At 43.7% G+C, this 23,203-nt stretch overlaps 1 protein-coding gene across 2 annotated transcripts in view; it reads right to left on the reverse strand.

Annotated features, from left to right (window-relative positions):
* Window positions 1–2,523: 2,523 nt before the first annotated feature.
* The window catches only part of RDH12 (retinol dehydrogenase 12), a 33,987-nt gene continuing 13,307 nt past the window's right edge, over window positions 2,524–23,203 (reverse strand). Inside the window, exons 2-9 of one of the 2 annotated variants that reach the window (XM_023182410.1) lie at window positions 16,239–16,293; window positions 14,419–14,705; window positions 12,215–12,333; window positions 11,554–11,709; window positions 10,653–10,757; window positions 9,626–9,835; window positions 7,414–7,603; window positions 2,524–3,227 (exon numbers count right to left, since the gene is read on the reverse strand). In XM_023182410.1, coding sequence (XP_023038178.1) covers window positions 3,125–3,227; window positions 7,414–7,603; window positions 9,626–9,835; window positions 10,653–10,757; window positions 11,554–11,709; window positions 12,215–12,333; window positions 14,419–14,486 — 951 coding nt within the window. In that variant the 5' untranslated portion in view covers window positions 14,487–14,705; window positions 16,239–16,293 and the 3' untranslated portion in view covers window positions 2,524–3,124. Of the gene's footprint in view, window positions 3,228–7,413; window positions 7,604–9,625; window positions 9,836–10,652; window positions 10,758–11,553; window positions 11,710–12,214; window positions 12,334–14,418; window positions 14,706–16,238; window positions 16,294–23,203 lie in introns of those variants that run through there. The other variant, XM_023182420.1, reaches the window with a different exon arrangement.

The raw sequence follows: 23,203 nt of genomic DNA on the forward strand, positions 1-23,203 counted from the left end.
CACTCCTTTCCTAAAACTCAAGGGGAAGACTGTCTCTGTCAGTACTCAAATTTCCTAAGGCCATTAGGCCATGGTGGAGTAAAATCCTTTCCCTTTGGGTGCCAGATTCTCACTGAAACTGCTTTTGTCTGTCTGCCTAACTCAGATGGATTCCTCCCAGCAGCTACAGACTCTGAGCATCCAACATTCCAGCTGCTGTCTTTGCCCTGAGTTCTAGGCCTAGGCCTGCTCCTTGTTATTCCCCAGTTCTTGTAGCCCAGATTTAGGCTACTAGTCCCTCACCCTCAGCAATTGACCTCAAGGTTACTGAGTATCTTAGAGAATATCCAAAGAGGTTTCTCAAATGTTCAGGTTTCAAATATTTGACACAAATCAAGAATAGGATGACCTTAATTAAGCCAATCATACTAGCCAGTAGTGTGGCAAGCTTGAAAAGTTTATAAAATAGAATAGCCCAAAAGATTCCAAACACACATAATATAAGGACTCTGTCTATACTAAGGGACACTCTTTTGAAGGTGTTATTCTGTTCTCTCAGAAAAAAGGATGTCTTATAGAAAGATGATTCTAGTGAAATAAAAATGGCTATATTTGAATGTATGGAAATGGAGGAACTCAGCCTTGTGAGCAGGTTTGCTCAAGAACCCTGTGTCACCAACACCAATACCAGCGTGATGCCCCAGATGTGGCAGCTGGGGTCAGCACCTTGCAGCCCATACATGACTTGGTTCCTTCTGCCTACAGCCAACCTCCTCTGATATGCATAATGGGCCCCACTCCAGGCCTGCCCCCTTGCATCACTGTTTACAATGATTGTCTCTTAGATCTGGAATGAACGCCTGGCACACACGTGTGAATCCTTGCTCTCACACCCATGGTTTGTTTGCTGCACAGAGAGCAGCCCGGCATGCTTGCCTTTCATACTCCATGCTCCTGGTTTTCTGTTTGTTCAGCCCAGGGAAGATATCCAGGATCATCATCATCAATGCCCTGCATGCTCTGTCTCCCACCCTTGCATTGCCTTTTCCTTGCTTTTCCTCTCCTCCATCTTCCCTTCATTCTTTTCCAAGCTTTCCAGTGGACCCAGCAGTGTATAAGGCACAGGTCATAGGTCCCTGTAGTAAACATATAAGGTTGCTTCCCCAGTATTAGTTCCTCCCTTGGCCTATTCATGGTCTTGGATTTTTCCTTGCAGTGATTTGCAACTTCCTCCACCATGGGAAGCAGTAGGGAATGGCTGTTAAGAGTGCAGGTTCTGGAGTCAGGCTACCTGGCTCTACTCTATGACTTAGCAGGTGTGTGAACTTTGAGAAGCTATTTAATTTCTCTGTGCCTCATTGGCCCCATCTGTAAAATGGAGTTAATGAAACCTATCCCAAAAGATTCTTGTGAGGAATTCTAAACTAATTACTAAAAGTGCTTTACATTAGCTATATTCTTCCCCACTGGGTGAGATGAGAGGGACAGACCCCAGCTCTAGGTGGGGGTAGTGATTGGCTTAAGTCAATTACCATAGCCCATTCCCAGCCTCAGTGATTGGTGCAGAAGGGAGCTCAGGATTCACTTCATGCTAATGAGCCACAAGGAGATTTGCTAGGGCTTATGAAAAGAAAAGCTTCCTCTCCTTTCAGAAGGACCATTCTCTTTCCCTGATTTGTTAGACAAACGGGGAAACATGAACTCCAAGTATTAAATGATATTCAAGACGTATTAATGTTGTTAGGAGTGATAATGGTATTGTGGTTTTGTAAAAAGCAAAGGTTCTTATTAGAAACACATACCAAAGTATTTATGAGTGAATAATATGATACCTGCAATGTGCTTTAAAATATTCCATGCCCACCTCCCCCCAAAAATGTCAGAAACAAGATTGATAAAATGTTAATAATGTTGATACTGGATGATGAGTACATGAGAATTCCTTATACTCTTTGCTCTACTTTTGTCTATTTGAGAATTTCCATAATAAAGGTTTTTAAAAGTCCACTTGCTATTGAAGAAAAGAACATTTTGGTCACCTGCTGCCCTTTGGATGCCTTAAAAATGGAGCCAATAAACATGACTTATTTTGTCAATCAGCTGAAACATTAGGCACATCTCTCTGCCTATCCATGGTGACCGTCAGACCTTGAGGCAAGAAGCAGGTCACCTGGGCCACAGCAAAGGACAGCAGAGAGGCCAGAAGTGGGAGAAGCTATGAATTTAGGACAAGAGATTATCAAGGCTTGGTTTTCCTGTGTCTATGGATCAAATGAAGTCCTACATCTGGCCTTAATCTGTGGTGGAGCTCAGCATATCTGTAATTGAAGACATTCTTCTCTTTTAGATAATAAATTGTTACCGCTGGAAGAAAATTGACAAACGACTCAGCTGGACCATCTTATTTTGCCCCCAGATGCCATACTCTAAAAAGGTATGGGTGGCTGGGTAGGGTGAAATTCTAGTCACTAAACTAGCAGGCCGGTTTCCCTGCTTTGTTCCATTTCTCTTCCTTGCTGCCCTGAGAAAATAAATAAGACAATAAGATGAATGCAGCCTTTATTTTCTCTAAAATGTGAAAGGTAAAGGGAACTCTTTACAAAAAGAAACCATCTGCATGATTGAAATGGGAAGGTCCAGGTGAGAGGAAGGAATCTAACTTGGCCAGGGTTAGCCAGGATCTTTGTGTGTTGGTCCAGACTCCAGGGTGGTGGCAAGTATTTTTAAAAAGAAAGAGGTCAACCAAGAGTTGGAGTGTATAGCCCCTGGAAATAGGCAGTGATGATGCTCTTCTTGCCTCAGCTGAGCATCTGGTGCTGATGAAGGAATTGACCCAATTTCTCAGGCTCTTCAGCCACCCACATGCCCAGCCTGGAATCTACCCAGTCCTGCTGCCCCCAGAGAGTTGCTGACTCCCCAGGGCTTAGAGAAGAATGCTCTGTATGTATCCACATCTCATGCCATAAGCCAGTCTCACAAGAGTGTGAAGTTTGCAAACATTCCCAAAAGGGTCAAGAGGATCAGGGCAGGCAGGATTCGCAGCACCAGCCAGCCAAGAGGATAATCCTTTAGGGTTGGCCTTCTCCTCGGTCCCCATTCATTATGGCATAGATTGGGCCTGATAAAGCTGCGGCTCTTCCACCAGCTACTCCCACCGGATTCCTAGAAGCTCACAGCTGACATTCCATAGGCGCTCAGCTGTTTTGTTATTTCGGGCCCTTGGAGACACCCAGGTCCTCTTGCAGTCACTGGAGGGCAGAGGAAGACGGTAAATTCCAGGAATGAGAATTAGCAGTCTGGAAATCGTTATGGTCCCTTTCTCAGAATGTTTCTAAATGTATAAAATACAATATATGCCAGACTCAAAGAAAGTAATTATATAAAATGCACTCTAAGAATATTTTAAAAACAAATTTGTGATATAGTAATACACAGGCTTATTTATTAATGTATTCTGTAACAAGATCTAGTACCAGGTCTAATTATCAAAGGATTTCAAAGTAGTGGCGAGCAGAAGTGACATTCTAGGATATCTGCAACAACTGCAATGTGATATGAAAATATTTATAATTCTATTGGTGACAAAGTTACAGGTATCACTACTACTACTACAGTTCAGTGCCTACATTCATAATTGAAGAAAATGCCAAATCTCAACTGGAGGTTAAACTAAAGATGAAGTTATTTTCCCATCCAAGTTCACAAGCCCCTTGAATTCTGTTGACAGGCCCACTTGCATCATGAACCCCAGACCAAGCCCTCCAGATTTGCTTTGGAATAAGCAGGGGGCCTGAGGACCAGAGGGATGGGGGTGGGAACAGAACACAGTTCTCATCATGTTTTTTTGTTTGTTTATTTGTTTTTAATGTTCCTTTTCTCTAATTATAAAAGCCTTGTAAAACAGTTGGAACATGCAGTGCTGATAAAAGAAGAAAAGCCTATCATGGCTGGGCACGGTGGCTCACACCTGTAATCCCAGTACTTTGGGAGGTTGAGGTGGGCGGATCACCTGAGGTCAGGAGTTCAAGACCAGCCCAGCCAATATGGCGAAACCCTGCCTCTACTAAAAATGCAAAAAACAATTAGCTGTGTGTGGTGTTGGGAGCCTGTAATCCCAGCTACTCAGGAGGCTGAAGTAGGAGAATGGCTTGCACCCAGGAGGCAGAGGTTGCAGTGAGCGAAGATCATGCCACAGCACTCCAGCCTGGGCAACAAGAGCAAAACTCCGTCTCAAAAAAAAGAAAAGTCTATCATTCAGTTGCTTTCTGTACAGTCTTTTTTGCTTTGTTTGGATATAAATAGAGATGTAGTCTCTCTCTGTCTCTCTCTCTCTCACATAAAACCGGGATCATACTGTGTCTAGTTTGAGGAGGGTTTTTTTTTTTTTTTTTTTTGAGATAGGGTCTCACTTTGTCACCCAGGCTGGAGTCCAGTGGTACTATCATGCTTCACTGCAGCCCTGACCTCCCAGGCTTAAGCCATCCTCCAACCTCAGCCTCCCGAGTAGCTGCGACTACAGGCATGCACCACAATGCTGGGCTAATTTTTTGATTTTTAATAGAGATGGGGGTCTCACCTTGTTGCCCAGGCTGGTGTGGAATTCCTGAGTTCAAGCAATCCTCCTTCCTTGGCCTCCCAAACTACTGGGACTACAGGCATGAGCCGCCGCACCCAGCCTTAATTTTTTTTTTTTTTTTTTTTTTGAGACACAGTCTCATTCTGTTGCCCAGGCTGGAGTGCAGTGGAGCGATCTCAGCTTACTGCAGCCTCTGCCTCCCAGGTTCAAGTGACTCTCCTGCCTCAGCCTCCTGAGTGGCTGGGATTACAGGCATACACCACCACAATCAGCTAATTTTTTGTATTTTTAGTAGAGATAGGGTTTCACCATGTTGGCCAGGCTGGTCTTTAACTCCTGACCTCAAGTGATCCACCCACCTCAGCCTCCCAAAGTGCTGGGATTACATGCATGAGCCACTGCACCTGGCAAAATTTTTAAATAATAAAAAAACACCTAGAATAAAATGATAAAAATCATCTTTCACACTCTGCTTGGCTCTCCCTAAAACTCCCTGGAAGTAACCACTACTGCCCAGTGGCTGGGTGTCCCTCCAGACTGTTCTCTATGTGTAAATAATCATATAATTTTGTATTCCAGTTTTTTCCTTACAACATTATATCACTAACGTTTTTCTATTAATTACGTATTATATAAAAATATGATATTTAATGACTGTGTATTTTATCACATATTTAAGGCAGCAATGTTAAACACCCAGACTCTAGAGGAGCAACTGTCCAATAGAAATATGATGGGAAGGCCGGGAGCAGTGGCTCACTCCTGTAATCCCAGCACTTTGGGAGGCTGAGGTGGGCAGATCACTTGAGGTCAGGAGTTCGAGACCAGCCTGGTCAATATGGCAAAATTCCATATCTACTAGAAATACAAAAACTAGCTGGGCGTGGTAGCATGCACCTGTAATCCCAGCTACTCAGGAGGCTGAGGCAGGATTCCTTGAACCCAGGAAGTGGATGTTGCTATGAGTCAAGATCATGCCATTGCACTCTAACCTGGGGCGACAGAGTCAGACTGTGTCTCAACAAAAAGAAATATGATGAGAAACACAAATGTGAGCCACATATGTCATTTTGAATTTTCTAGCCGCTACATTTAAAATGTAAAAAGAAATTGGTGAAATTTATTTAGTAACCTTTAATTATACATTAATTTATTGAGTTTTAAATATATACTTTATTTAACCCCAAAATAGCAAAATCATTTTAGCATGCAATCATAAAAAATGAGATATCTTTTATCTCATTTAAAAATGTAAAATGAGATAATTTACACTTCTTTTTTATAATATAGGTTGAGCATCCCTTATAAGAAATGCTTGGGGCTGCGCACGGTGGCTCACACCCGTAATATCAGCACTTTAGGAGGCCAAGGCAGGTGGATCACCTGAGGTCAGGAGTTCAAGACCAGCCTGGCCAACATGGTGAAACCCCATCTCGACTAAAAATACAAAAATTAGTCAGGCGTGGTGGCAGGCACCTGTAATCCCAGCTACTCAGGAGGCTGAGGCAGGAGAATTGCTTGAACTCATCAGGCAGAAGTTGCAGTGAGCCAAGATCATGCCATTGCCCTCCAGCCTGGGTGACAAGAGTGAAAATCCATCTCAAAAAAAAAAAAAAAAAAAAAAATGCTTGGATCAGAAGTATTTAGGATTTTACATTTATTTGAATTATGAAATATTTGCATTGTACTTACCAGCTGAGCATCTCAAACCCCAAAAATCTAAAACCTGAAATACTCTGAAATTCAAAACATTTTTAGCACCTACATACAACTCAAAGGAAATGCTTACTGAAATATTCCAGACTCCGAATTTTCAGATTTGGGATGCTCAACCTGTATGTCTTCAAAAATTTGGTATTACACTGCATCTCAATCTGGACTAGCCATATTTCCGGTGCTCAATAGCAACATGTGGCTAGTGGCTACCACATTGAATGGCACAGCTCTAGAGCCAGATTGCCAGGGTGTAAATCCCAGATCTACCACTTACAAGTTATATGACCTTGAGCACGTTTCTTAATTATCTTGTGCCTCAGTTTCATGTGAAAACTTGAGGTAATATTACCTGCCTCGCAGGGTTGTGATGATTATATGAATTAATACACATTACACACTCAGAACTGAGTACCAAACACATTATAAAAACTCAAGCAACATTAGCTATTATCACTTATCCATTCCCGTCTCATCAGACACTAAGATTATTTCCAACGCTTCACAGAATAAATACTGCACTGACGAAAAGCCTTGAACAAAGAGGGACAACAGAGCAGACAGGGCTGGATTCTGTCATGGAATGGGAAAGAGATTTCACCCTGGGCTTCCCTTTATTCCCAGACTCTAGTTGCTCATTGAGTTCATGATAAGATTCAGCACTAAAATTTCTACTTCTATATTTCAACAGATAGTGCCAATCTTGGCAGCATTGAGGGACAGAGTTCACACCTAAGAGAGAGGACATTCCCCCAGCACTTTGTGCTAATTGGTATTAAAAAATTCATGAATCAAGTGAGCCAAAAGCTTAAAGAAGGAGAAAAAGGATCCAGAGGGCCTGCTAACATTCTCTCCAGGGCATAACCAACAGCAACAGTCTTCTTTAAAAGCTTTCAGAAAGCTGCAAAGTTTACATGGAAAAGTGGCACACAGGTATAAAATAGAGCCAGAAAAGCAACTCTTCCCAACACATAAGTTTGTAATGTAAGTTTCCTTAACAAAGCAACACTTTCTGTTTGCAGGCCTAACCCAAACCTGGATTGCGTCATCAGGAACCAACTCAGCTGCTCAGGATGCACAGCCCAGTGAGTCCTGCACCGCCCATGCACACAGGTGGTGGAGAGAACCGCACTGCCTTCACACACCTGAAGTACTTGCCACTCAGGGGCTCCAGGCCCTCAGCCAGGGCACAATGCAGGCTGGTCTGCGCCCCTTCCCGCGCCGTCTTGACAAAGGGGGAGAAGAGCCGCCAGAGCAGGCAGAGCAGGGAGGAGTGCCGGACCAGCTCGGAGCGGACAACACCTGGGTGCACTGCGTAGGTGGTGACCCCGGTGCCTAGGACAAAGAGGGCACAATTAGATCAGGGACACACTCTGAGCCCAGGAAAACAGCTTATCTCCTCAGCAAAATACACAAGTGAGAAAGAGGGACTCAGGAAACATAACCCCAGGATTCAGCAGGTACCACTCCTGGCCAGGCGGAGTTTGAACAGGAATGAATTGATCCCTTTCAGAAAGATCTATAGCCTTCTCAGCCTTGTGTGTCCCAAAAGGAGTGCCTGGTTCAAGGTCTTTCTATTTCAATGTCATTTTTATACTGTGGCTTTAGTACTACTAATACACATGACAACATGTAGTGAGTAGTATCAATTATTGACAGTGGTATCTTTATCATTTCTACAGGAGGAGTTTAGGGGTAGCAGTCTGATTGGAAGGTGGTGGGTAGGACTTTATTTTGAGCTGCATTTGCCTGGCAAGCACATTTTATGAGGTATAGATTGAGGGATGGTGATGCAGATTATGGGGGTTAACACCCCCCCCAAGATATCCCTGGTGCCATCACTATTTTTCAGTACCAATTATGTGCCAGGGCTATACAACATGCTTTAAATGTATTATTTCATTTAATTCTTAAAGAGGCTTGTGAAATAGAATATTTCACAATATTATGATGCCCATTTACAGCAAAGAAAACTAAGTCACAGAAAGTTTAAGTAAATTGCCTAAGGTTATACCTGTCAGAGTGCAGGGCCAAGATCTGAACCCTGATGTAAAGTTAAAAACATGGAATGGACTCTCTGCATTTGAATACTGACTCAGCTAGGAATCTTCCTTGGGCAGATTTCCTAATCTGTCAGTGCCTGTCTTTTCATATTTAGTGTGGGGGAAAATAATAGTACCCACCTCACAGGAAAGTTGCAAGTATTAAGTTACGATGTGTACTGCATGGCACACATAAACCTCTCAATTATTATTGTAATTGTTATTGTTTATTTTTATGATTACTGTCTTCTTGTTCTATACTGGAAGTAAAGACCATTGTTCCCAAACTCTGGTTTATTCAGTGTAACAAATGTTGTTCCCAAACTCTGGTTTATTCAGTGTAACAAATGGTCCCCTAGATCTGCAGATGTCAGAGCCAGCAGCTCACCCAATGCTCCAGGGGGGCACAGAATCATTAAGGAGTAAGAACCGGCCTGACCTGATTTTACAGCTAAGAAGATGAAGTCAGGGGAGGTTAAAGGGGCACATCCACATCCACATCCACATGGGGCTATAGCATGTGGTAGAGCAAGAGCTTGGACCCAGGGGTCTGAAATCTGGCGCTAACTCCCTGAGTCCAGGCAGTGGCAGCTCTGTAGCTCAGATCACCATGTGGACCTCAGCAAATGGCACCCAGAAGGAAGCACCCTAGGTTTAAAGCTGAGCACCCACATTTCAGTTCTGACACCCTCACCTGCCATATACTCTTTAGCTGGCCATTTCCTTGGACCTCAGTTCTGCTCTATAAACCTGTTACAAAAGGCCTCTGCCACCACATCACCTGAGGTCAGGAGTTTGAGACCAACCTGGACAACATGGTGAAAGCTCGTCTCTACTAAAAATACAAAATTAGCCAGGTGTGGTATTGCGTGCCTGTAATCCCAGCTTACTCAAGAGGCTGATGCAGGAGAATCACTCAAACCCAGGAGGCAGAGGTCGCAGTGAGCCAAGATCGCACTACTGCACTCCAGCCTGGGAAATAAGAGCAAAACTCAAGTCTCAAAAACAAAACAAAACAAACAAAAAGCCTCTGCCTGTTGCAAAAAGCTATTGTGAAAATCAAATGAGATAAGAGATAAGATACGACATAAATATAAGGTAACTTTATGAGGTTCTTAACCCCTATTTGATTTTAAGCTCCCTGGGGGCAAGGACTCTGTTTTTACTTCATTCGTAACCTCATTCTCCTTAGTGCACAGAGCTATTACTGACACGTGCATGTTTGACAGCCTGACTTCCCAAGTTTTTGTGGACCTCTAATCTGGTCTGAGGACCATTTTTGCTATTTTAATCCTGATCCTTTCTCCAGACTTACCTTGGAGCCTCTTCGCCAGCTCACGAGTAAAAAGTATATTGGCCAGCTTGCTGTGGCAATAGGCAAAACCCCTGCTGTAGCGCTTCTCGCTCTGGAGGTCGTGGAAGCGAATCTTGCCAATGTGGTGAACCACCGAGGACACGTTAACCACCCGTGCAGGGGCAGACACCTTTAGCCGCTCCAGGAGCAGGTAGGTGAGGAGGAAGTGGCCTGTGAGGAGAGCCAGTTGAAGGTGGAATGGCAGCTCAGGCTCAGCATGTGGGAGCCGAGAGGACTTCAGTGTTAGCTCACTATCTTCTGGATGTGAACCAATTTTGATGCCATGAGTAACTCTAATGGTCAGTTTGGTCTGAGTTTGTGGATTCCTCAAAGCAAGAGCCAGAGCTGGACTACAAGTAAGGCAATCATACTTAATCTGTATTACTTTGTACCTCTGCCCTTGACCCACCTGCTGGCTTCCTACTCCCACTCTGTCCATGATCGCATAACTAGGGACCCAGGTACACTTGTGTATAGACAGAAGGATAGAATAGTCAGGGAAGATAACATCTGCTTAGGATCAGAAAACATGTTCCATGCTCTCCTCCCTAAAGTCTTCGCCTTGAACGCTGAACCCCAGCCTGCCTTGTATCTCAAGTTCTCAAGGATTGCCTACCTCCATGGACCAACCTATGGCTTGGTTGGCCCTCATGTAGATGTGACCCCTCCAGCCAAGCCCAGATTCCTGCATACCCACACACCTGGCCCTGCCTGGCAAGTCTTGTACTGCCACTGCCCCATCTAAGAATGACATTCTTCTCCCTGGTATTTCCTGAAATTTGGGGCTTCTTAATGGTATGGGTAGGAGGATCTCACTTTTTTAGACTGATCAGGAGATGTACAGTGAACAACAAGCCAATGGGTCCAGTCTATTGGAATTCCTAGCTCTATGAAGGCCCCTGGACATTCTCCACATTTACACAGGGTCATCTTCCTAAAGAAAAGATAGTGGGTGTACCTCATTTTTTAGTCACCCAAAGATACTTACCCAGGTGGTTGACTCCCAGGTGGGTTTCAAAGCCATCAGCTGTCTTGGAATATGGACACATCATTACTCCCGCATTGTTGATCAGGATATGGAGCTGCTTTTCCTCTATAGGGCACAACCAAGGAGATCCTGTGGTTAGCAAGGAGTCCCCTGGCTGCCTGTCACAGACCTGCATAATTGCCCCTTCCCTTTGTTCATTAGTTGTCTTTGCTGGGGTAAGATTTTGATAGGAGTCACTTGTTTTGCCCCTTCCTTTTAAAACAAGATATTGCCTCAGCAGTCAATAACTATCCTTCATTTGGATCTATCTCAGTGACATCCAGTAAGCACTGTCACTGGGTTTCTAATGAGTAATTAAAATTACTCATATCTTCCTGGACATTGTTCATTCATTTATTCAGCAAATGTGTACTAACTACCGACTCTGGACCAGGTGCACTCTGCTGGGCACTAGGAATCCAGTGGTAACACAAGCCAGACATGGTCCCAGGATGTCCCTCATGCATTTCATCGTCCTTGGTAGAAGCTGGTCATTTTCCAAGATCCAGAAGAACTTGCCAGCAGCACAACTTCATCTCATGCCTATGGCCACAGAAGGTTGATTCTCAGGATGAAAGAAGAGAGTGGCATTGTGGCCACACCTTGATGCCAAGGTGCAAGCCCACACAGGGAACTGACACCTCCGACATTCCCACTGCTGAGGCAAAAAGACGATAAGGATCCTGCCCAGTCTGTCTACCCACCATCCTCTTGCCAATTCCCTGTCCTGCTGGTTCATGTGGCAGAACCTGTCTAGTGGCGTGGATCATGGTTCTGATGTAAAGACCTTAGATGGTCCAGGATGGAGCAGCCACTCCCATACCTGATTTCCTGCTTTTCTAGTTACTCATCAGGACCTCACCTGCCAGAAAGGCCTCAGCAAAGGCTCGGATAGATTTGGTGTCCGATAGGTCCAATTTCCGCACCAGCACCTGGGAGTTCTTTGTATCCACTCGGATTTCACTGGCAGCAGACTCCCCCTTCAGTACATCTCTGCAGGCAATATAGACTCGGGCTCCTGGGTCCAAGACAAGAAGAGAGCAGTATGTTCATATCCTAGGCTATAAAAGAGGTACAGTAAGTGAGCTTGGGACTGATGGACAGAGCATTCATTCTCCCAGCCCTCCCTCAATGGTAGAGTGGCCGTATTGCCACTTTGGGCTTTTCACAGTAGGTCAGTCTTCTTGCTGTCAGTTTAATCCCAGGCTGGGAATCTGGTTCCCAGGTTTTACATTCTGATATTTAATGTCTCTTAGTATCTCCTTTTAGAATAACTGACTTGGCTATACACAGACATCATTATTTTCCTCATTTTATTTAATAGAGAAGGAGTAGGGAAGAAGCAGTTTATTGAAGGCCACAGTGTAAGTTGGTGTCATAGTTGGACTTGAATCCCAGGTTTCTTGAATTTCTAGTCAGAGCCCCCAAGCCTAGGAGGAAACATAAAGAAATATGGACAGAGGCCCCAGTGGAAAGAAGGGTGGGAGGCATGGCCCTTTGGAGACTAAAGGGGAAACACTTACCTCGGCTAGCGAGCTCTCTAGCCGTCTCCTTGCCAATGCCTGTGTTGGCGCCAGTGATCACCACTACCTTCCCAGGAAGCTGCGCATTTGTTCTACACACTCCACCAGCAAAGAACTTCCTATCGGCAAGGGAAACAAGAGCGTCACGTACCATCCTTCACTAGCTCACACTAAGATACGTTAAAAAATAAATAATAAATAAATAAATAAATAAATAAGCTATCCGGCCGGGCAAGGTGGCTCAAGCCTGTAATCCCAGCACTTTGGGAGGCCAAGACGGGCGGATCACGAGGTCAGGAGATCGAGACCATCCTGGCTAACACTGTGAAACCCCGTCTCTACTAAAAAATACAAAAAACTAGCCGGGCGAGGTGGCGGGCGCCTGTAGTCCCAGCTACTCGGGAGGCTGAGGCAGGAGAATGGCGTGAACCCGGGAGGCAGAGCTTGCAGTGAGCTGAGATCCGGCCACTGCACTCCAGCCCTGGCGACAGAGCGAGACTCTGTCTCAAAAAAAAAAAAAAAAATAAGCTATCCAGTCTCAAAGAAGGATATCTTTAAGTTGCAGTCAGGAGACTCATAAAAGCTAATCTTCATGGCACAACATTTTTTCATGGGGCAAGGTAGTCGCCTGTTCATCAGTGCAGGTGGGAAGGTCACTTGCCCAGAAGCCACAAATAATCATATTAGCAAACAGAGTAAACTCTCGAGTCAGGGCCAATGAAGACTTTCCCTGTTAGATAATAAATACATCTAGCTCTTATCTCTAGAGGTTCCAGAGGAAAGCTTTCCCCTCTAACTTACATTTAAAACATACGCATGATAAACATTAGCGGAGTCAATATTCAGTGACTGTCATCATGAGTAACTGATGAACAGCACTCTGTGGGGCGTGACACACAGGTACTGCTCTTAGCACTCTGGGGAATGGCATACATGGGTGCTGATCTTAGGCTGCCTCTCCAGTTTTAGGGAGTGGGGCATTTCCGAGGCTTTCAGCCATTGTATTAGAGATTTCATTCTGGCCAATGGCAAACAGAAATAAAATCTCCTTTTTTCAGACCTCTGGGCAGAGAGCACTCTTTTACATGAAATTGACTTCACAGGTCCCAAAACAGAATACAGAGGAGCAGAACTAACATTTCTTGCACAACATCTGACTGCCAATTACTAGGCTAGGTACTTTCCATATGTAATTTATTTTAATCCTCTCAACTTATCCAGTATTATTTCCGCATTACAGTAGAGAAAACTGAGGCTCAGGGAGGTTCATGTCACATAGTGGTGGCAGAAGTGGGACTTGAACCCAGATCTCTATGGAGAACCTAGAATAACACTGTCCTTGGTAGGTCCATTTAACCTCCTTTATCATCAGAAATTTTTTAGGCTGAGCCCAGTGGCTCATGCGTGTAATCCCAACATCTTGGGAGGCCAACGTGGGGGAGGGTTGCTTGAGCCCAGGAGTTTGAGAGCAGCCTGGGCAACATAGTGAGACCCCCATCTCCACAAAAAATTTAAAAAGTATCTGGGTGTAGTGGCACATGCCTATATTCCCAGCTACTTGGGAGGCTGAGGCAGGAGGATTGCTTGAGCCCAAGAGTTCAAGGCTGCAGTGAGCTATGATCACACCAATGCACTCCACCCTGGGGTGACAGAGCAAAAAAAAGGAGAAATTAAAAAATTCTCCACTTAGAACGCACATTTATTTGACACCTCTAGAAATCCCACAGCAAAAGAGTCATCCCAAAACATTAATTAAGGGTAGTCTCAAAGGGAAGAGAGTTTGTTTCTTTCCCAAACTACCTGGTACTTAACAGCATGACAAGCCAGCAGGGCCACCTTGAATAGGGACAGAGTCTCTGAATTCTTCAGAGACACCCAAAGGAATAAAATGAAAAAGCAAGGACTCCCACCTAAGGTGTCTGTTGAGCTACTTGACAGAGTCATCCACGCAACCTTCCGCTGGCAAGTAGAACTCTCCCCAGAGCTCAGGTGGGGCCAGAACTCAGCCCCACCTCTACCCAGCTGCAGATGCTTCCTTCTGGTTTTCCACCATGGTATCCACAGCACCCCCTTCCTTCCTGCTTTTCCTGCCCTGACTTTCTCTCCGTCAGCCTCTTTGCCTTTCTCTTCTTTCAGCAGCTGAGAACTGGCTTCCAGTGCAGGTCTTTGTAAACGATTATTTGAGTTGCTGAATTAAGACAAACCTGATGGATGGAGCTACCACATACAGGAACGAGAAGAAAGAGGTGAGCAGTCCCAAGGTGACCAGCATCTTTCCAACTTCTGTAGCTGCTGTTGCTTTTGCTGCTGCTCCAGCTTCAACCCCAGCTCTGGCTCAGGCTCCTGATCTGGCTCCAGCTCTTGGCTGCTTCTGCTGCTTCTCTGCTCCTCTCCGACCTGAGTGCTCAGCAGCAGCCTGACTCTGAGCAGAGCCCAGAATCCTATTTAAATCCGAGAGCTGTCAGAGCACAGCCTGCTGGGAGATGTAGTCCTGGCGGGGAGGGGACGGAGGCAAGGTTAGAAGCTTACTTAGGTTTACTGGCAAAGAGAATGTGGGGAAACTAAAGCAAGTACCCCCTAAATCCCCCATCCTCAATTGTTTCTCTTCTCTAGGAAATGTGTTCTCCCAACCACTGCCACCCCTACTGTAAGATGGGATATATAGAATATTTCTAACTTTAGCCACAAACCCCATGATGCTTAAAATACGAGTGGATTAAAATAGGACAGGAAGAAAACTCCCAGAAGAACGGGCGAGAGAAGTCAGAAGAGCAATTAACCTTAGGGAGGAGGGGGCAGTGACTGGGAGGGAGATGACTGGAACTCCTGGAGGGTTGAGAGTGTTCTGTTACTTCATCCGGGTGATAGTACACAGGTGTGCTCACTTTGTGAAAATCTGCTGAGTTGTATGCTCTTGACTTGTGCAGTTTTCTGCATTTTATAGCATACTTCAATGAAGTTAACACACGCACATGCATATTACAAGGGAAGGGTATTGTGTTTCAGTGCATGGACTCTAGCACTGAATCTATTTAAAAGCTCCATGGCCCTGGGCAAGTTACTAAACCTCTCTGTTAACTCAGTTTTCTCACTTCTACAATGGGCATGATTATATATATAGTTTACATATATATAGTTTATATATATATAGTTTACATATATATAAAACCATATATGAGATATATATATATATCTCTCCCCACTTGTTTTAAGTGTTCAATTATTACATTGGTGGAAAATGAAACTAGCATATGCTGAACAATGTATAATAGTCAGCAGTTATGGTTAGCTGTTCTGATTCCTATCTCCCTTGCTTTACTCAAGGCCATGGTGTAGAAAAGGGAGAGATGATGAACGTGGGTGATGTTTCAGTTGAATGCTATTGAAGATGAGGGGAAATACAAGAAAATGCTGGTAGAGAGCTCAAGGTAGGGGGATCACTTGAGGCCAGGAGTTCAAGACCCAGCTTAGGCAACATGGTGAGACCCTGTCTCTACAAAAAATTAGCTGGGCGTGGTGGTGCTTGCCTGTAATCCTAGCTACTTGGGAGAGTGAGTAAGGAGGATCACTTGAGCTCAGAGGTCAAGGTTGAAGGGAGCTAGGATCGTGCCTCTGGATGTGTGTGAGATGGGAGGAGGATAAATGGGATTCATTGCCCTTCCTCGCTCTGTGTTCCTCTCTTGGACAGGAGAATAGGCAAAGAGCTGGGACAGGACCCCAGGAATAATTTCCCAGTTCTTTCCCTTCCTGTGAAGCCAGAGGAGCCTTCAGGAATACCCATGCATGAAAGAAGACTTCTGTGGCAGGCAGGTGTTCATGTCCTTATTCATCAATTCATCCTCAATACACACTTACTGAGTGTTTCTCTGCACCAGGAATTGTGCAACATACTAGGAAGACACAGTTTCTGCCCCTGGGGAAACCCATGCACCTGACCAACAGAACAAGGAGTGATCAGATCATTCCCAGCAGACACTTCTGGACTCAAATCTAAAATCCTTGCATTTATGAAGATGATACTCACCTTATCTTTAGCTTGTCCAGGAAGCAGAGAGTCCTTAAGAACAGCATGCAGTCCTCTGGAGAGAAGATATTAGAAGCACCATAAGGCATCTAGAATTACGAAAATATACAAATACTTTGCTAAAATAAAATGTTAAATATTATAATCTAAAGACCACCATCAGATCATTGATAAGTTGTACCAAAATGTTAAACCATACTATTAAGTCCAGGTACGTGAATAGACAGACACATCAATAGAACAGAATGGAAAGGCGAGAAATAGACCCAAATACACATGCGGATTTAGTAGCACCTAGGTATCCAGTTGGGAAAAAGCAAACTTGATCCTTCCAAAATTCTAATAGTTCAAATATATAAATATGAAAAATGAAACCACTGAAGTATTAAGAAGAACCACTGGACACATTTTTAGGGTGGTAAGACCTTTCTAGTAAGACAGGAAATCAAAAACTAAAATTTAAAAAATGAGCATGACAGAAACCATCATATACAAGACAAGATAAATGAGAAACTGGGGGTAAATATTGATAACAGGCTTTGAAGACAAGAGACTAATTGGTTTAGTAGATAAAGAACTCCTACAACTCAATAAGAAAAGGAATAACAACCCAATTGAAAGAGCAGTTTACAAAAAAGGAAATACAAGTGTCTCTTCACCCTTGCTCATATGAGAGATGCAAATTAAAATTACACTGGGAGCCACTTTTCACTTTTCAGATTGCCAAAGGTCAAAAAGATTGTAGTATGATCTACTGGCAAGCATGTGAAGAAATAATGCGGATGCATTGCTCGTGGGAGAGTCCACTGTTACAGTCTCCATAGAGAGAAGTATTGTAATGTCTAGTAAAGCTGTGCATGCACTCATTCACCTAAACATTCTACTTCCATGCATTTATAAGGTGACCATTATAGCATTGTATATAATAGCAAAAGTTTGGAAACCTCCTAAATGTCCATCAATAGTAAAGCCACATAATAGATAGTATACAGCTGTATAAAAAGAATAAATAATTAAGAAACAGAAAAAATAAATAATTTACATAAATAAACATTACATTTTGGTTGGGCACTGTGGCTTACATCTGTAATTCCTGCACTTTGGGAGACTGAGGCAGGAGGATCATGTGAGACCAGAAGTTCAAGACCAGCCTGGGCAACATAGTGAGATCCCCATCTCTACAAAAAAGAAAACTGAAAATTAGCTGGCCTGGTGGCACACACTGTGGTCCCAGCTACTTGGGAGGCTGAGGCAGAAGGATCACTTGAGCCCAGAAGGTTGAGGCTGCAGTGAGCCATGATCATGCCACTACACTCCAGCCCGGGCAACAGAGCAAGACCCTGTCTCTAAAAAAAAAAAAGAAAAGAAACAACAAATAATGTTTTCAGCAAAAAGACCCTGATAACTTACAGGACACATTTCACAGGCTTCCAAATGAACTGCTTGGAAAAGGTCTTAAGACTGATGGCTTACATCCTGTCTCTGAGTATAGAATTTTATTGTGAGTCACACAAATTCCATCGCGAGTTCCTCAAACTATGTACTGATTAATTATCAGGTTACTGATTAATACTGACATTGAAAAGGACACTGTTTTGTGTCCTTTTCAAAAGGACTAAATCATAAAGCTCTGCTGATTTGCTTTTACTGATTGTCTTGTGCATAAAACATTTTAGCCTGTATGCTATCATCCATAGGCAATGATTGTAACCTCTATATTGTACCCTCCAATGGAAAAGGATAACTCCGATATGAGGAGTCCCCCTTCCTTCTCCTAAACGGTCTTATAAAAGCATTTCAACTTGTAAAAGATGTTGGAACATGCCCAACTTTGTTGGTGCATCTTACTGGATAGATTCTCACATTTGGCTTCCAATAAACTTTTATCAATTTATTTCTGCCCCAATGGCCTTAATTTCTCTCAAAAACCATATCACTTTGCAACAACTGACATGTTTATCTTTGTTAAATTAATCACTGCAGTATCACAAATAAAGCTATTTCTCAAACTGGTATTGAGACATTCTTAAACACGCTTTGGCACATAAGCAAAGCCATAATCATCACCCACTTCATCGTAATCAACATCAAAAAAGCCAGGGACCAATAGGATACCTGCTCTTCAGGGATTTTCAATCTGAGATAGATACAGTTATAAGTCACAGAGAGAAAGAGATGAAAACAACAGAGGAACCAGTGCAGGAATGGGCCTGAAATTCAGTGATGACAAAGCAGTCATCACTTACAACACCTTTGAGAAGGATCCTCTTCTAGTCTCACCATGAGTGAATCACAGGTCAAGTTCCCAGATCAGCCATCCTCCCAGGGCTGACACTGAGGCAGGGATGTGTAGAGATCACATGCTATGAAGCAGAGCTGGGAAGCTGCTTGCTGATTTGACCTTTGGTCATAAATCATCTAGCAGCTCATACTGTACTGGTCTCCTAGTTATCCCTGTCATGGATACCCTGCTAAGAAAGGAGCCTTTTACAAACTAGAGCAAGAGGGCGAACTGTAAGCCTCTCTTTCTCTTCCTCCCTTCCTCCTTCTCCTCTTCCCTATTTTTCAAATCACGTATTTTGGAAGCCAGATGAGACAGGTGGAAGATGACAGATTCCGTCTTTCTACTGCAACCCCTGCCCGACTTCCCTAAGGAGTTTGTACAGCACCACAGTTATTTCCATTTCCAGCCATGAGGAACTTGCTGCCTCTTCCCATGCCCTGACCCCAAACAGCAAACCAAAATGGAAGCACTGTTTTCTGGTTTTTTTAACCAATAATAATGGCTTATTGTTCCTTTTTCTTGATTTTAAAAGCTGAAATAAACACACTGTCTTTCTCAAAGAAAAATAATTTTTGCAGCTAGTATGTAACTTCCATTGATTTTTCCCCCTATGGATCAGCAACCCTTACTCTTAACTCACAGCAGGCACTATTGACATTAAAAAATGATGTATAGAGAGACACGGTCTCACTATGATGCCCATGCTGGTCTTGAACTCCTGGGCTCATGTGATCCTTCCACCTTGGTCTCTCAAAGTGCTGGGATTACAGGCATGAACCATCACGCCCAGTCTATTGATTTTGAGCCTGATAATTCTTTCCCGTGAGTGGCTGTTCTGTGTAAAGGAGGATGTTTAGCAGCATCCCTGGCCTCTACCCACTAAGATGCCTGGAGCACTACTATCCCCTTGTGACAATCAAAAATGTCTCCAGGCATTGCCAACTGTCCACTATGGGGCAAAATCACCCCCGTTTGGGAACCACTGCCCTCCAGAATGTAAGTCTACAGGATAACCCTGTTGTATGTAGTATTGAAAAGGATTAAAGCACAGTAACGTTTTACTTAGTATCCCATGCCTTTCACTCAGCTGTAGCCAAGCTAACCTGCTTACTGTCCACAGCAAGTTATTAATATCCTCTCAGGGCCTGGGATGCTGGCCATCTACTAATCCTTTGTCCTTCGCAACTTTGCCTTCTCCCAGCTTAATTCTGTTTACCTCTAATCACTCCATTAGTCTACAATGCCTGGGATCTCTGTCCACATATACTTCAAAAACACACCTCCACTGAGTGGCTTTCTGAGGCGATGGAAATGTTCTCTCTCTCAACAGGAGTTTGGGTTACATGAGTCTATGACTTTGTCAAAACAGCAAATATATACCAAAGACTTGTGCATCTCACTGTATATAAATTTTACATCCAAAGGAAAAAAAGCTAAATGCACATTGAACTCTAGTTAATGCAAAATATATATACATACTGAATTTTTTAAAGGGGAAGGGTACTGATGTCTGTAATTTACTTTGAAGTACAGTAATAAAATTGATAGAAGGAAGTAAAGCAGATGTTTCACTATATTTGTTTTATATATGTGATAAAACTGGTATAGTAAAATGTTAATGTAGAACCTAGATAATGGATATATGGATGTTTATTGTAAAATTCTTTTTTTTTTGAGATGGAGTCTCACTCTGTCACCAAGGCTGAGAGTGCAGTGGTGTGATATCGGCTCGCTGCAAACTCCACCTCCCAGGCTCAAGCAATTCTCCTGCCTCAGCCTCCTGAATAGCTGGACCCACAGGTGCCCACCACCGCACCTGGCTAATTTTTGTATTTGCAGTAGAGATGGGGTTTCACCATGTTAACCAGGCTGGTCTCGAATTCCTGGCCTCAAGTGATATGCCGGCCTTGGCCTCCCAAAGTACTGAGATTACAAGTGTGAGCCACCACGCTCAGCCTGTAAAATTCTTGAAACTATTATACATGTTTGAAAATATTCAGATTAGCCGGGCGCGGTGGCTCAAGCCTGTAATCGCAGCACTTTGGGAGGCCGAGACGGGCGGATCATGAGGTCAGGAGATCGAGACCATCCTGGCTAACACGGTGAAACCCCATCTCTACTAAAAATACAAAAAACTAGCCGGGCGACATGGCCGACGCCTGTAGTCCCAGCTACTCGGGAGGCTGAGGCAGGAGAATGGCATAAACCCAGGAGGCGGAGCTTGCAGTGAGCTGAGATCCGGCCACTGCACTCCAGCCTGGGTGGCAGAGCGAGACTCCGTCTCAAAAAAAAAAAAAAAAAAAAAAAGAAAAGAAAAGAAAATATTCAGATTAAAATGTAATGGAAGTACACATGCAGACACACACACAAACACATGTGTGTGCACATGCTTTCTGTCATGGAAAATCAAGAAGCATAACATTTCAAAATGAAAATTTGTTATAAATTGCCATATTCACTTTTTAAAAAACTTTCTAACACAAATGGAATTTGTTTTCAGGTGAAGAAATCTTTTATTGTATTTAAGGTCCAACTTAAATGTCTCCTCTCTGCAGCTTTCACCCATCCTAATCAATCATCCACTTCTCTTGCTCCCATACACTGTATTTGCCTTTTCTGTACAGCAGTCACAATGGTTTGACTTATAACTTAGTTAGGCAACTTCTTTTTTCCTTTTTTTTGTTTTTTTTGGAGACGGAGTCTTGCTTTGTTGCCCAGGCTAGAGTGCTGTGGCGTGATCTCGGCTCACTGCAAGCTCTGCCTCCTGGGTTCACGCCATTCTCCTGCCTCAGTCTGCAGAGTAGCTGGGACTACAGGCACCCGCCACTACACCCGGCTAATTTTTTTTGTATTTTTAGTAGAGACGAGGTTTCACCGTGTTAGCCAGGATGGTCTCGATCTCCTGACCTCGTGATCTGCCTGCCTGGCCTCCCTAAGTGCTGGGATTACAGGCGTGAGCCGTTGCGCCTGGCCTCTAGGCAACTTCTTATGTCACCAGCTCAGGGACAGAAATAAGGTCTACATTTGTGTTCCCCCAGCACATGGAACCAAGGTTTGCATGAAGCAGATATGCAATAAATAGTGGTGAATATGGTTGAGTTTACAGTAATCTCTCCCTGGTTATGAGATGCTAAGATATCCTAATTTAATTATTTGTAACCTTGTGAATATTGCAAAATTTGGATTCCAATAGAAGTGAATGGTGAGTCACTCCCTCAGAAGATACTTAGAAAAAGAACAAACTTGGCATTGGGAACTGATATAAAGTAGAAATGAAGCTAAGGGACTTTTGCAATTAAACGTTGGGAAATTTTTTTAAATAAAAGAGGGCTGATAAGTCCAGGCCTTACACCTGCACTGTGGTGAGGTGCTCAGGATGGCAGAAGCAAGGCTGTGCAAAGCTTCTGCCAACTCAAGGGCTTACAGCAATCAGTGAAGTCATAGGCATGCCAACATCAGGACTAGGACAGATAAAGAAAACAAAACCTCTTAGACAAAATGTTTTACTAGTTTGTGTTTGGAGTAAACCAAATGATATAGAGAATCATTTAAAGAATACTCACCATGACTTACTGCCCAGCTTATGAAATAAAACATCATCAGAAGTAGATCTGGATATTGTAGGGCCTAAAGTCTATCCGATTTAGGGGACTCTTTTGTTTTTTTGTTTTTACAGCTATTAGGCTGTGAATTCGTAGGGAATAGGTCCCAGCAACTTAGGCTTCTTTCCATTGGTTCTCACAAAGTGACCTTCACAAAGTAGAGAAGGCTGGCACTTCAGGTCCTTTTCTCTTTTGCTTCCTTCTTTTTCTGATCCTTTTCCTTTACATGTTTTGTGATACCCTACCTTGTTCTGACCTGAATTGACTCTCCCTTAACTAAGAGAGCCAGACAGACTGCATCTTGGCTCCTTCACTCGCAGCCCCTTGCCCACCCTCCTTCCTGTAGGACGTCATTTGTGCAAGCTGACTCCCAGCACATCCAAGAATGCAATTAACTGATCAGATACTGTGGCAAGCTATATCCGCAGTTCCCAGGAATTCGCCTGGTTGATAGTACCCTAAGCCCCCGCATTTGTGTCCGGTTGATAGCAGCCAAAGCCCCGCGTCTATCACCCTGTGACAGATTTAAAGCCACTGCACCTGGAACTGTTTGCTTACCTGTAACCATTTATCCTTTTAACTTTTTGCCTACTTTACTTCTGTAAGATTGTTTTAACTAGACTCCCCCACTCCCCTTTCTAAACCAAAGTATAAAAGAAAATCTAGCCCCTTCTTCGGGGCCGAGAGAATTTTGAGCACTAAGCTGTCTCTCGGTCGCTGGCTAATAAAGGAGTCCTGAATTCATCTCAGAGTGTGATGTTTCTCTATAACTCGCTTGGTTACAACAGTTTCAGGAAGCTATCTTGGCTCTTAGACTGCTTAATACGCTCAATAAAACACTAATTCTCTCCGCAAGAATCTTGCCTTTAACTTGTTTGTGTCCAACAATGCCAACAGCATGCTGGGGAGCACTGTTGATAGGCTCTCCAGTTTTGCCATGGTGACATGTGTGGGGCATTCAGTGAATGCCTTGAGTTGGCAGAAGCTTTGCACAGCTTTGCCCCTGCCATCCTGACCACCTCACCACAGTGCAGGGGTAAGGCCTGGGCTTATTGGCCCTGTTTTATTTTTAAAAATTC

The sequence above is a fragment of the Piliocolobus tephrosceles genome, chromosome 6, assembly GCF_002776525.5.
Source record: "Piliocolobus tephrosceles isolate RC106 chromosome 6, ASM277652v3, whole genome shotgun sequence".
Classification (NCBI taxonomy): domain Eukaryota; kingdom Metazoa; phylum Chordata; class Mammalia; order Primates; family Cercopithecidae; genus Piliocolobus; species Piliocolobus tephrosceles.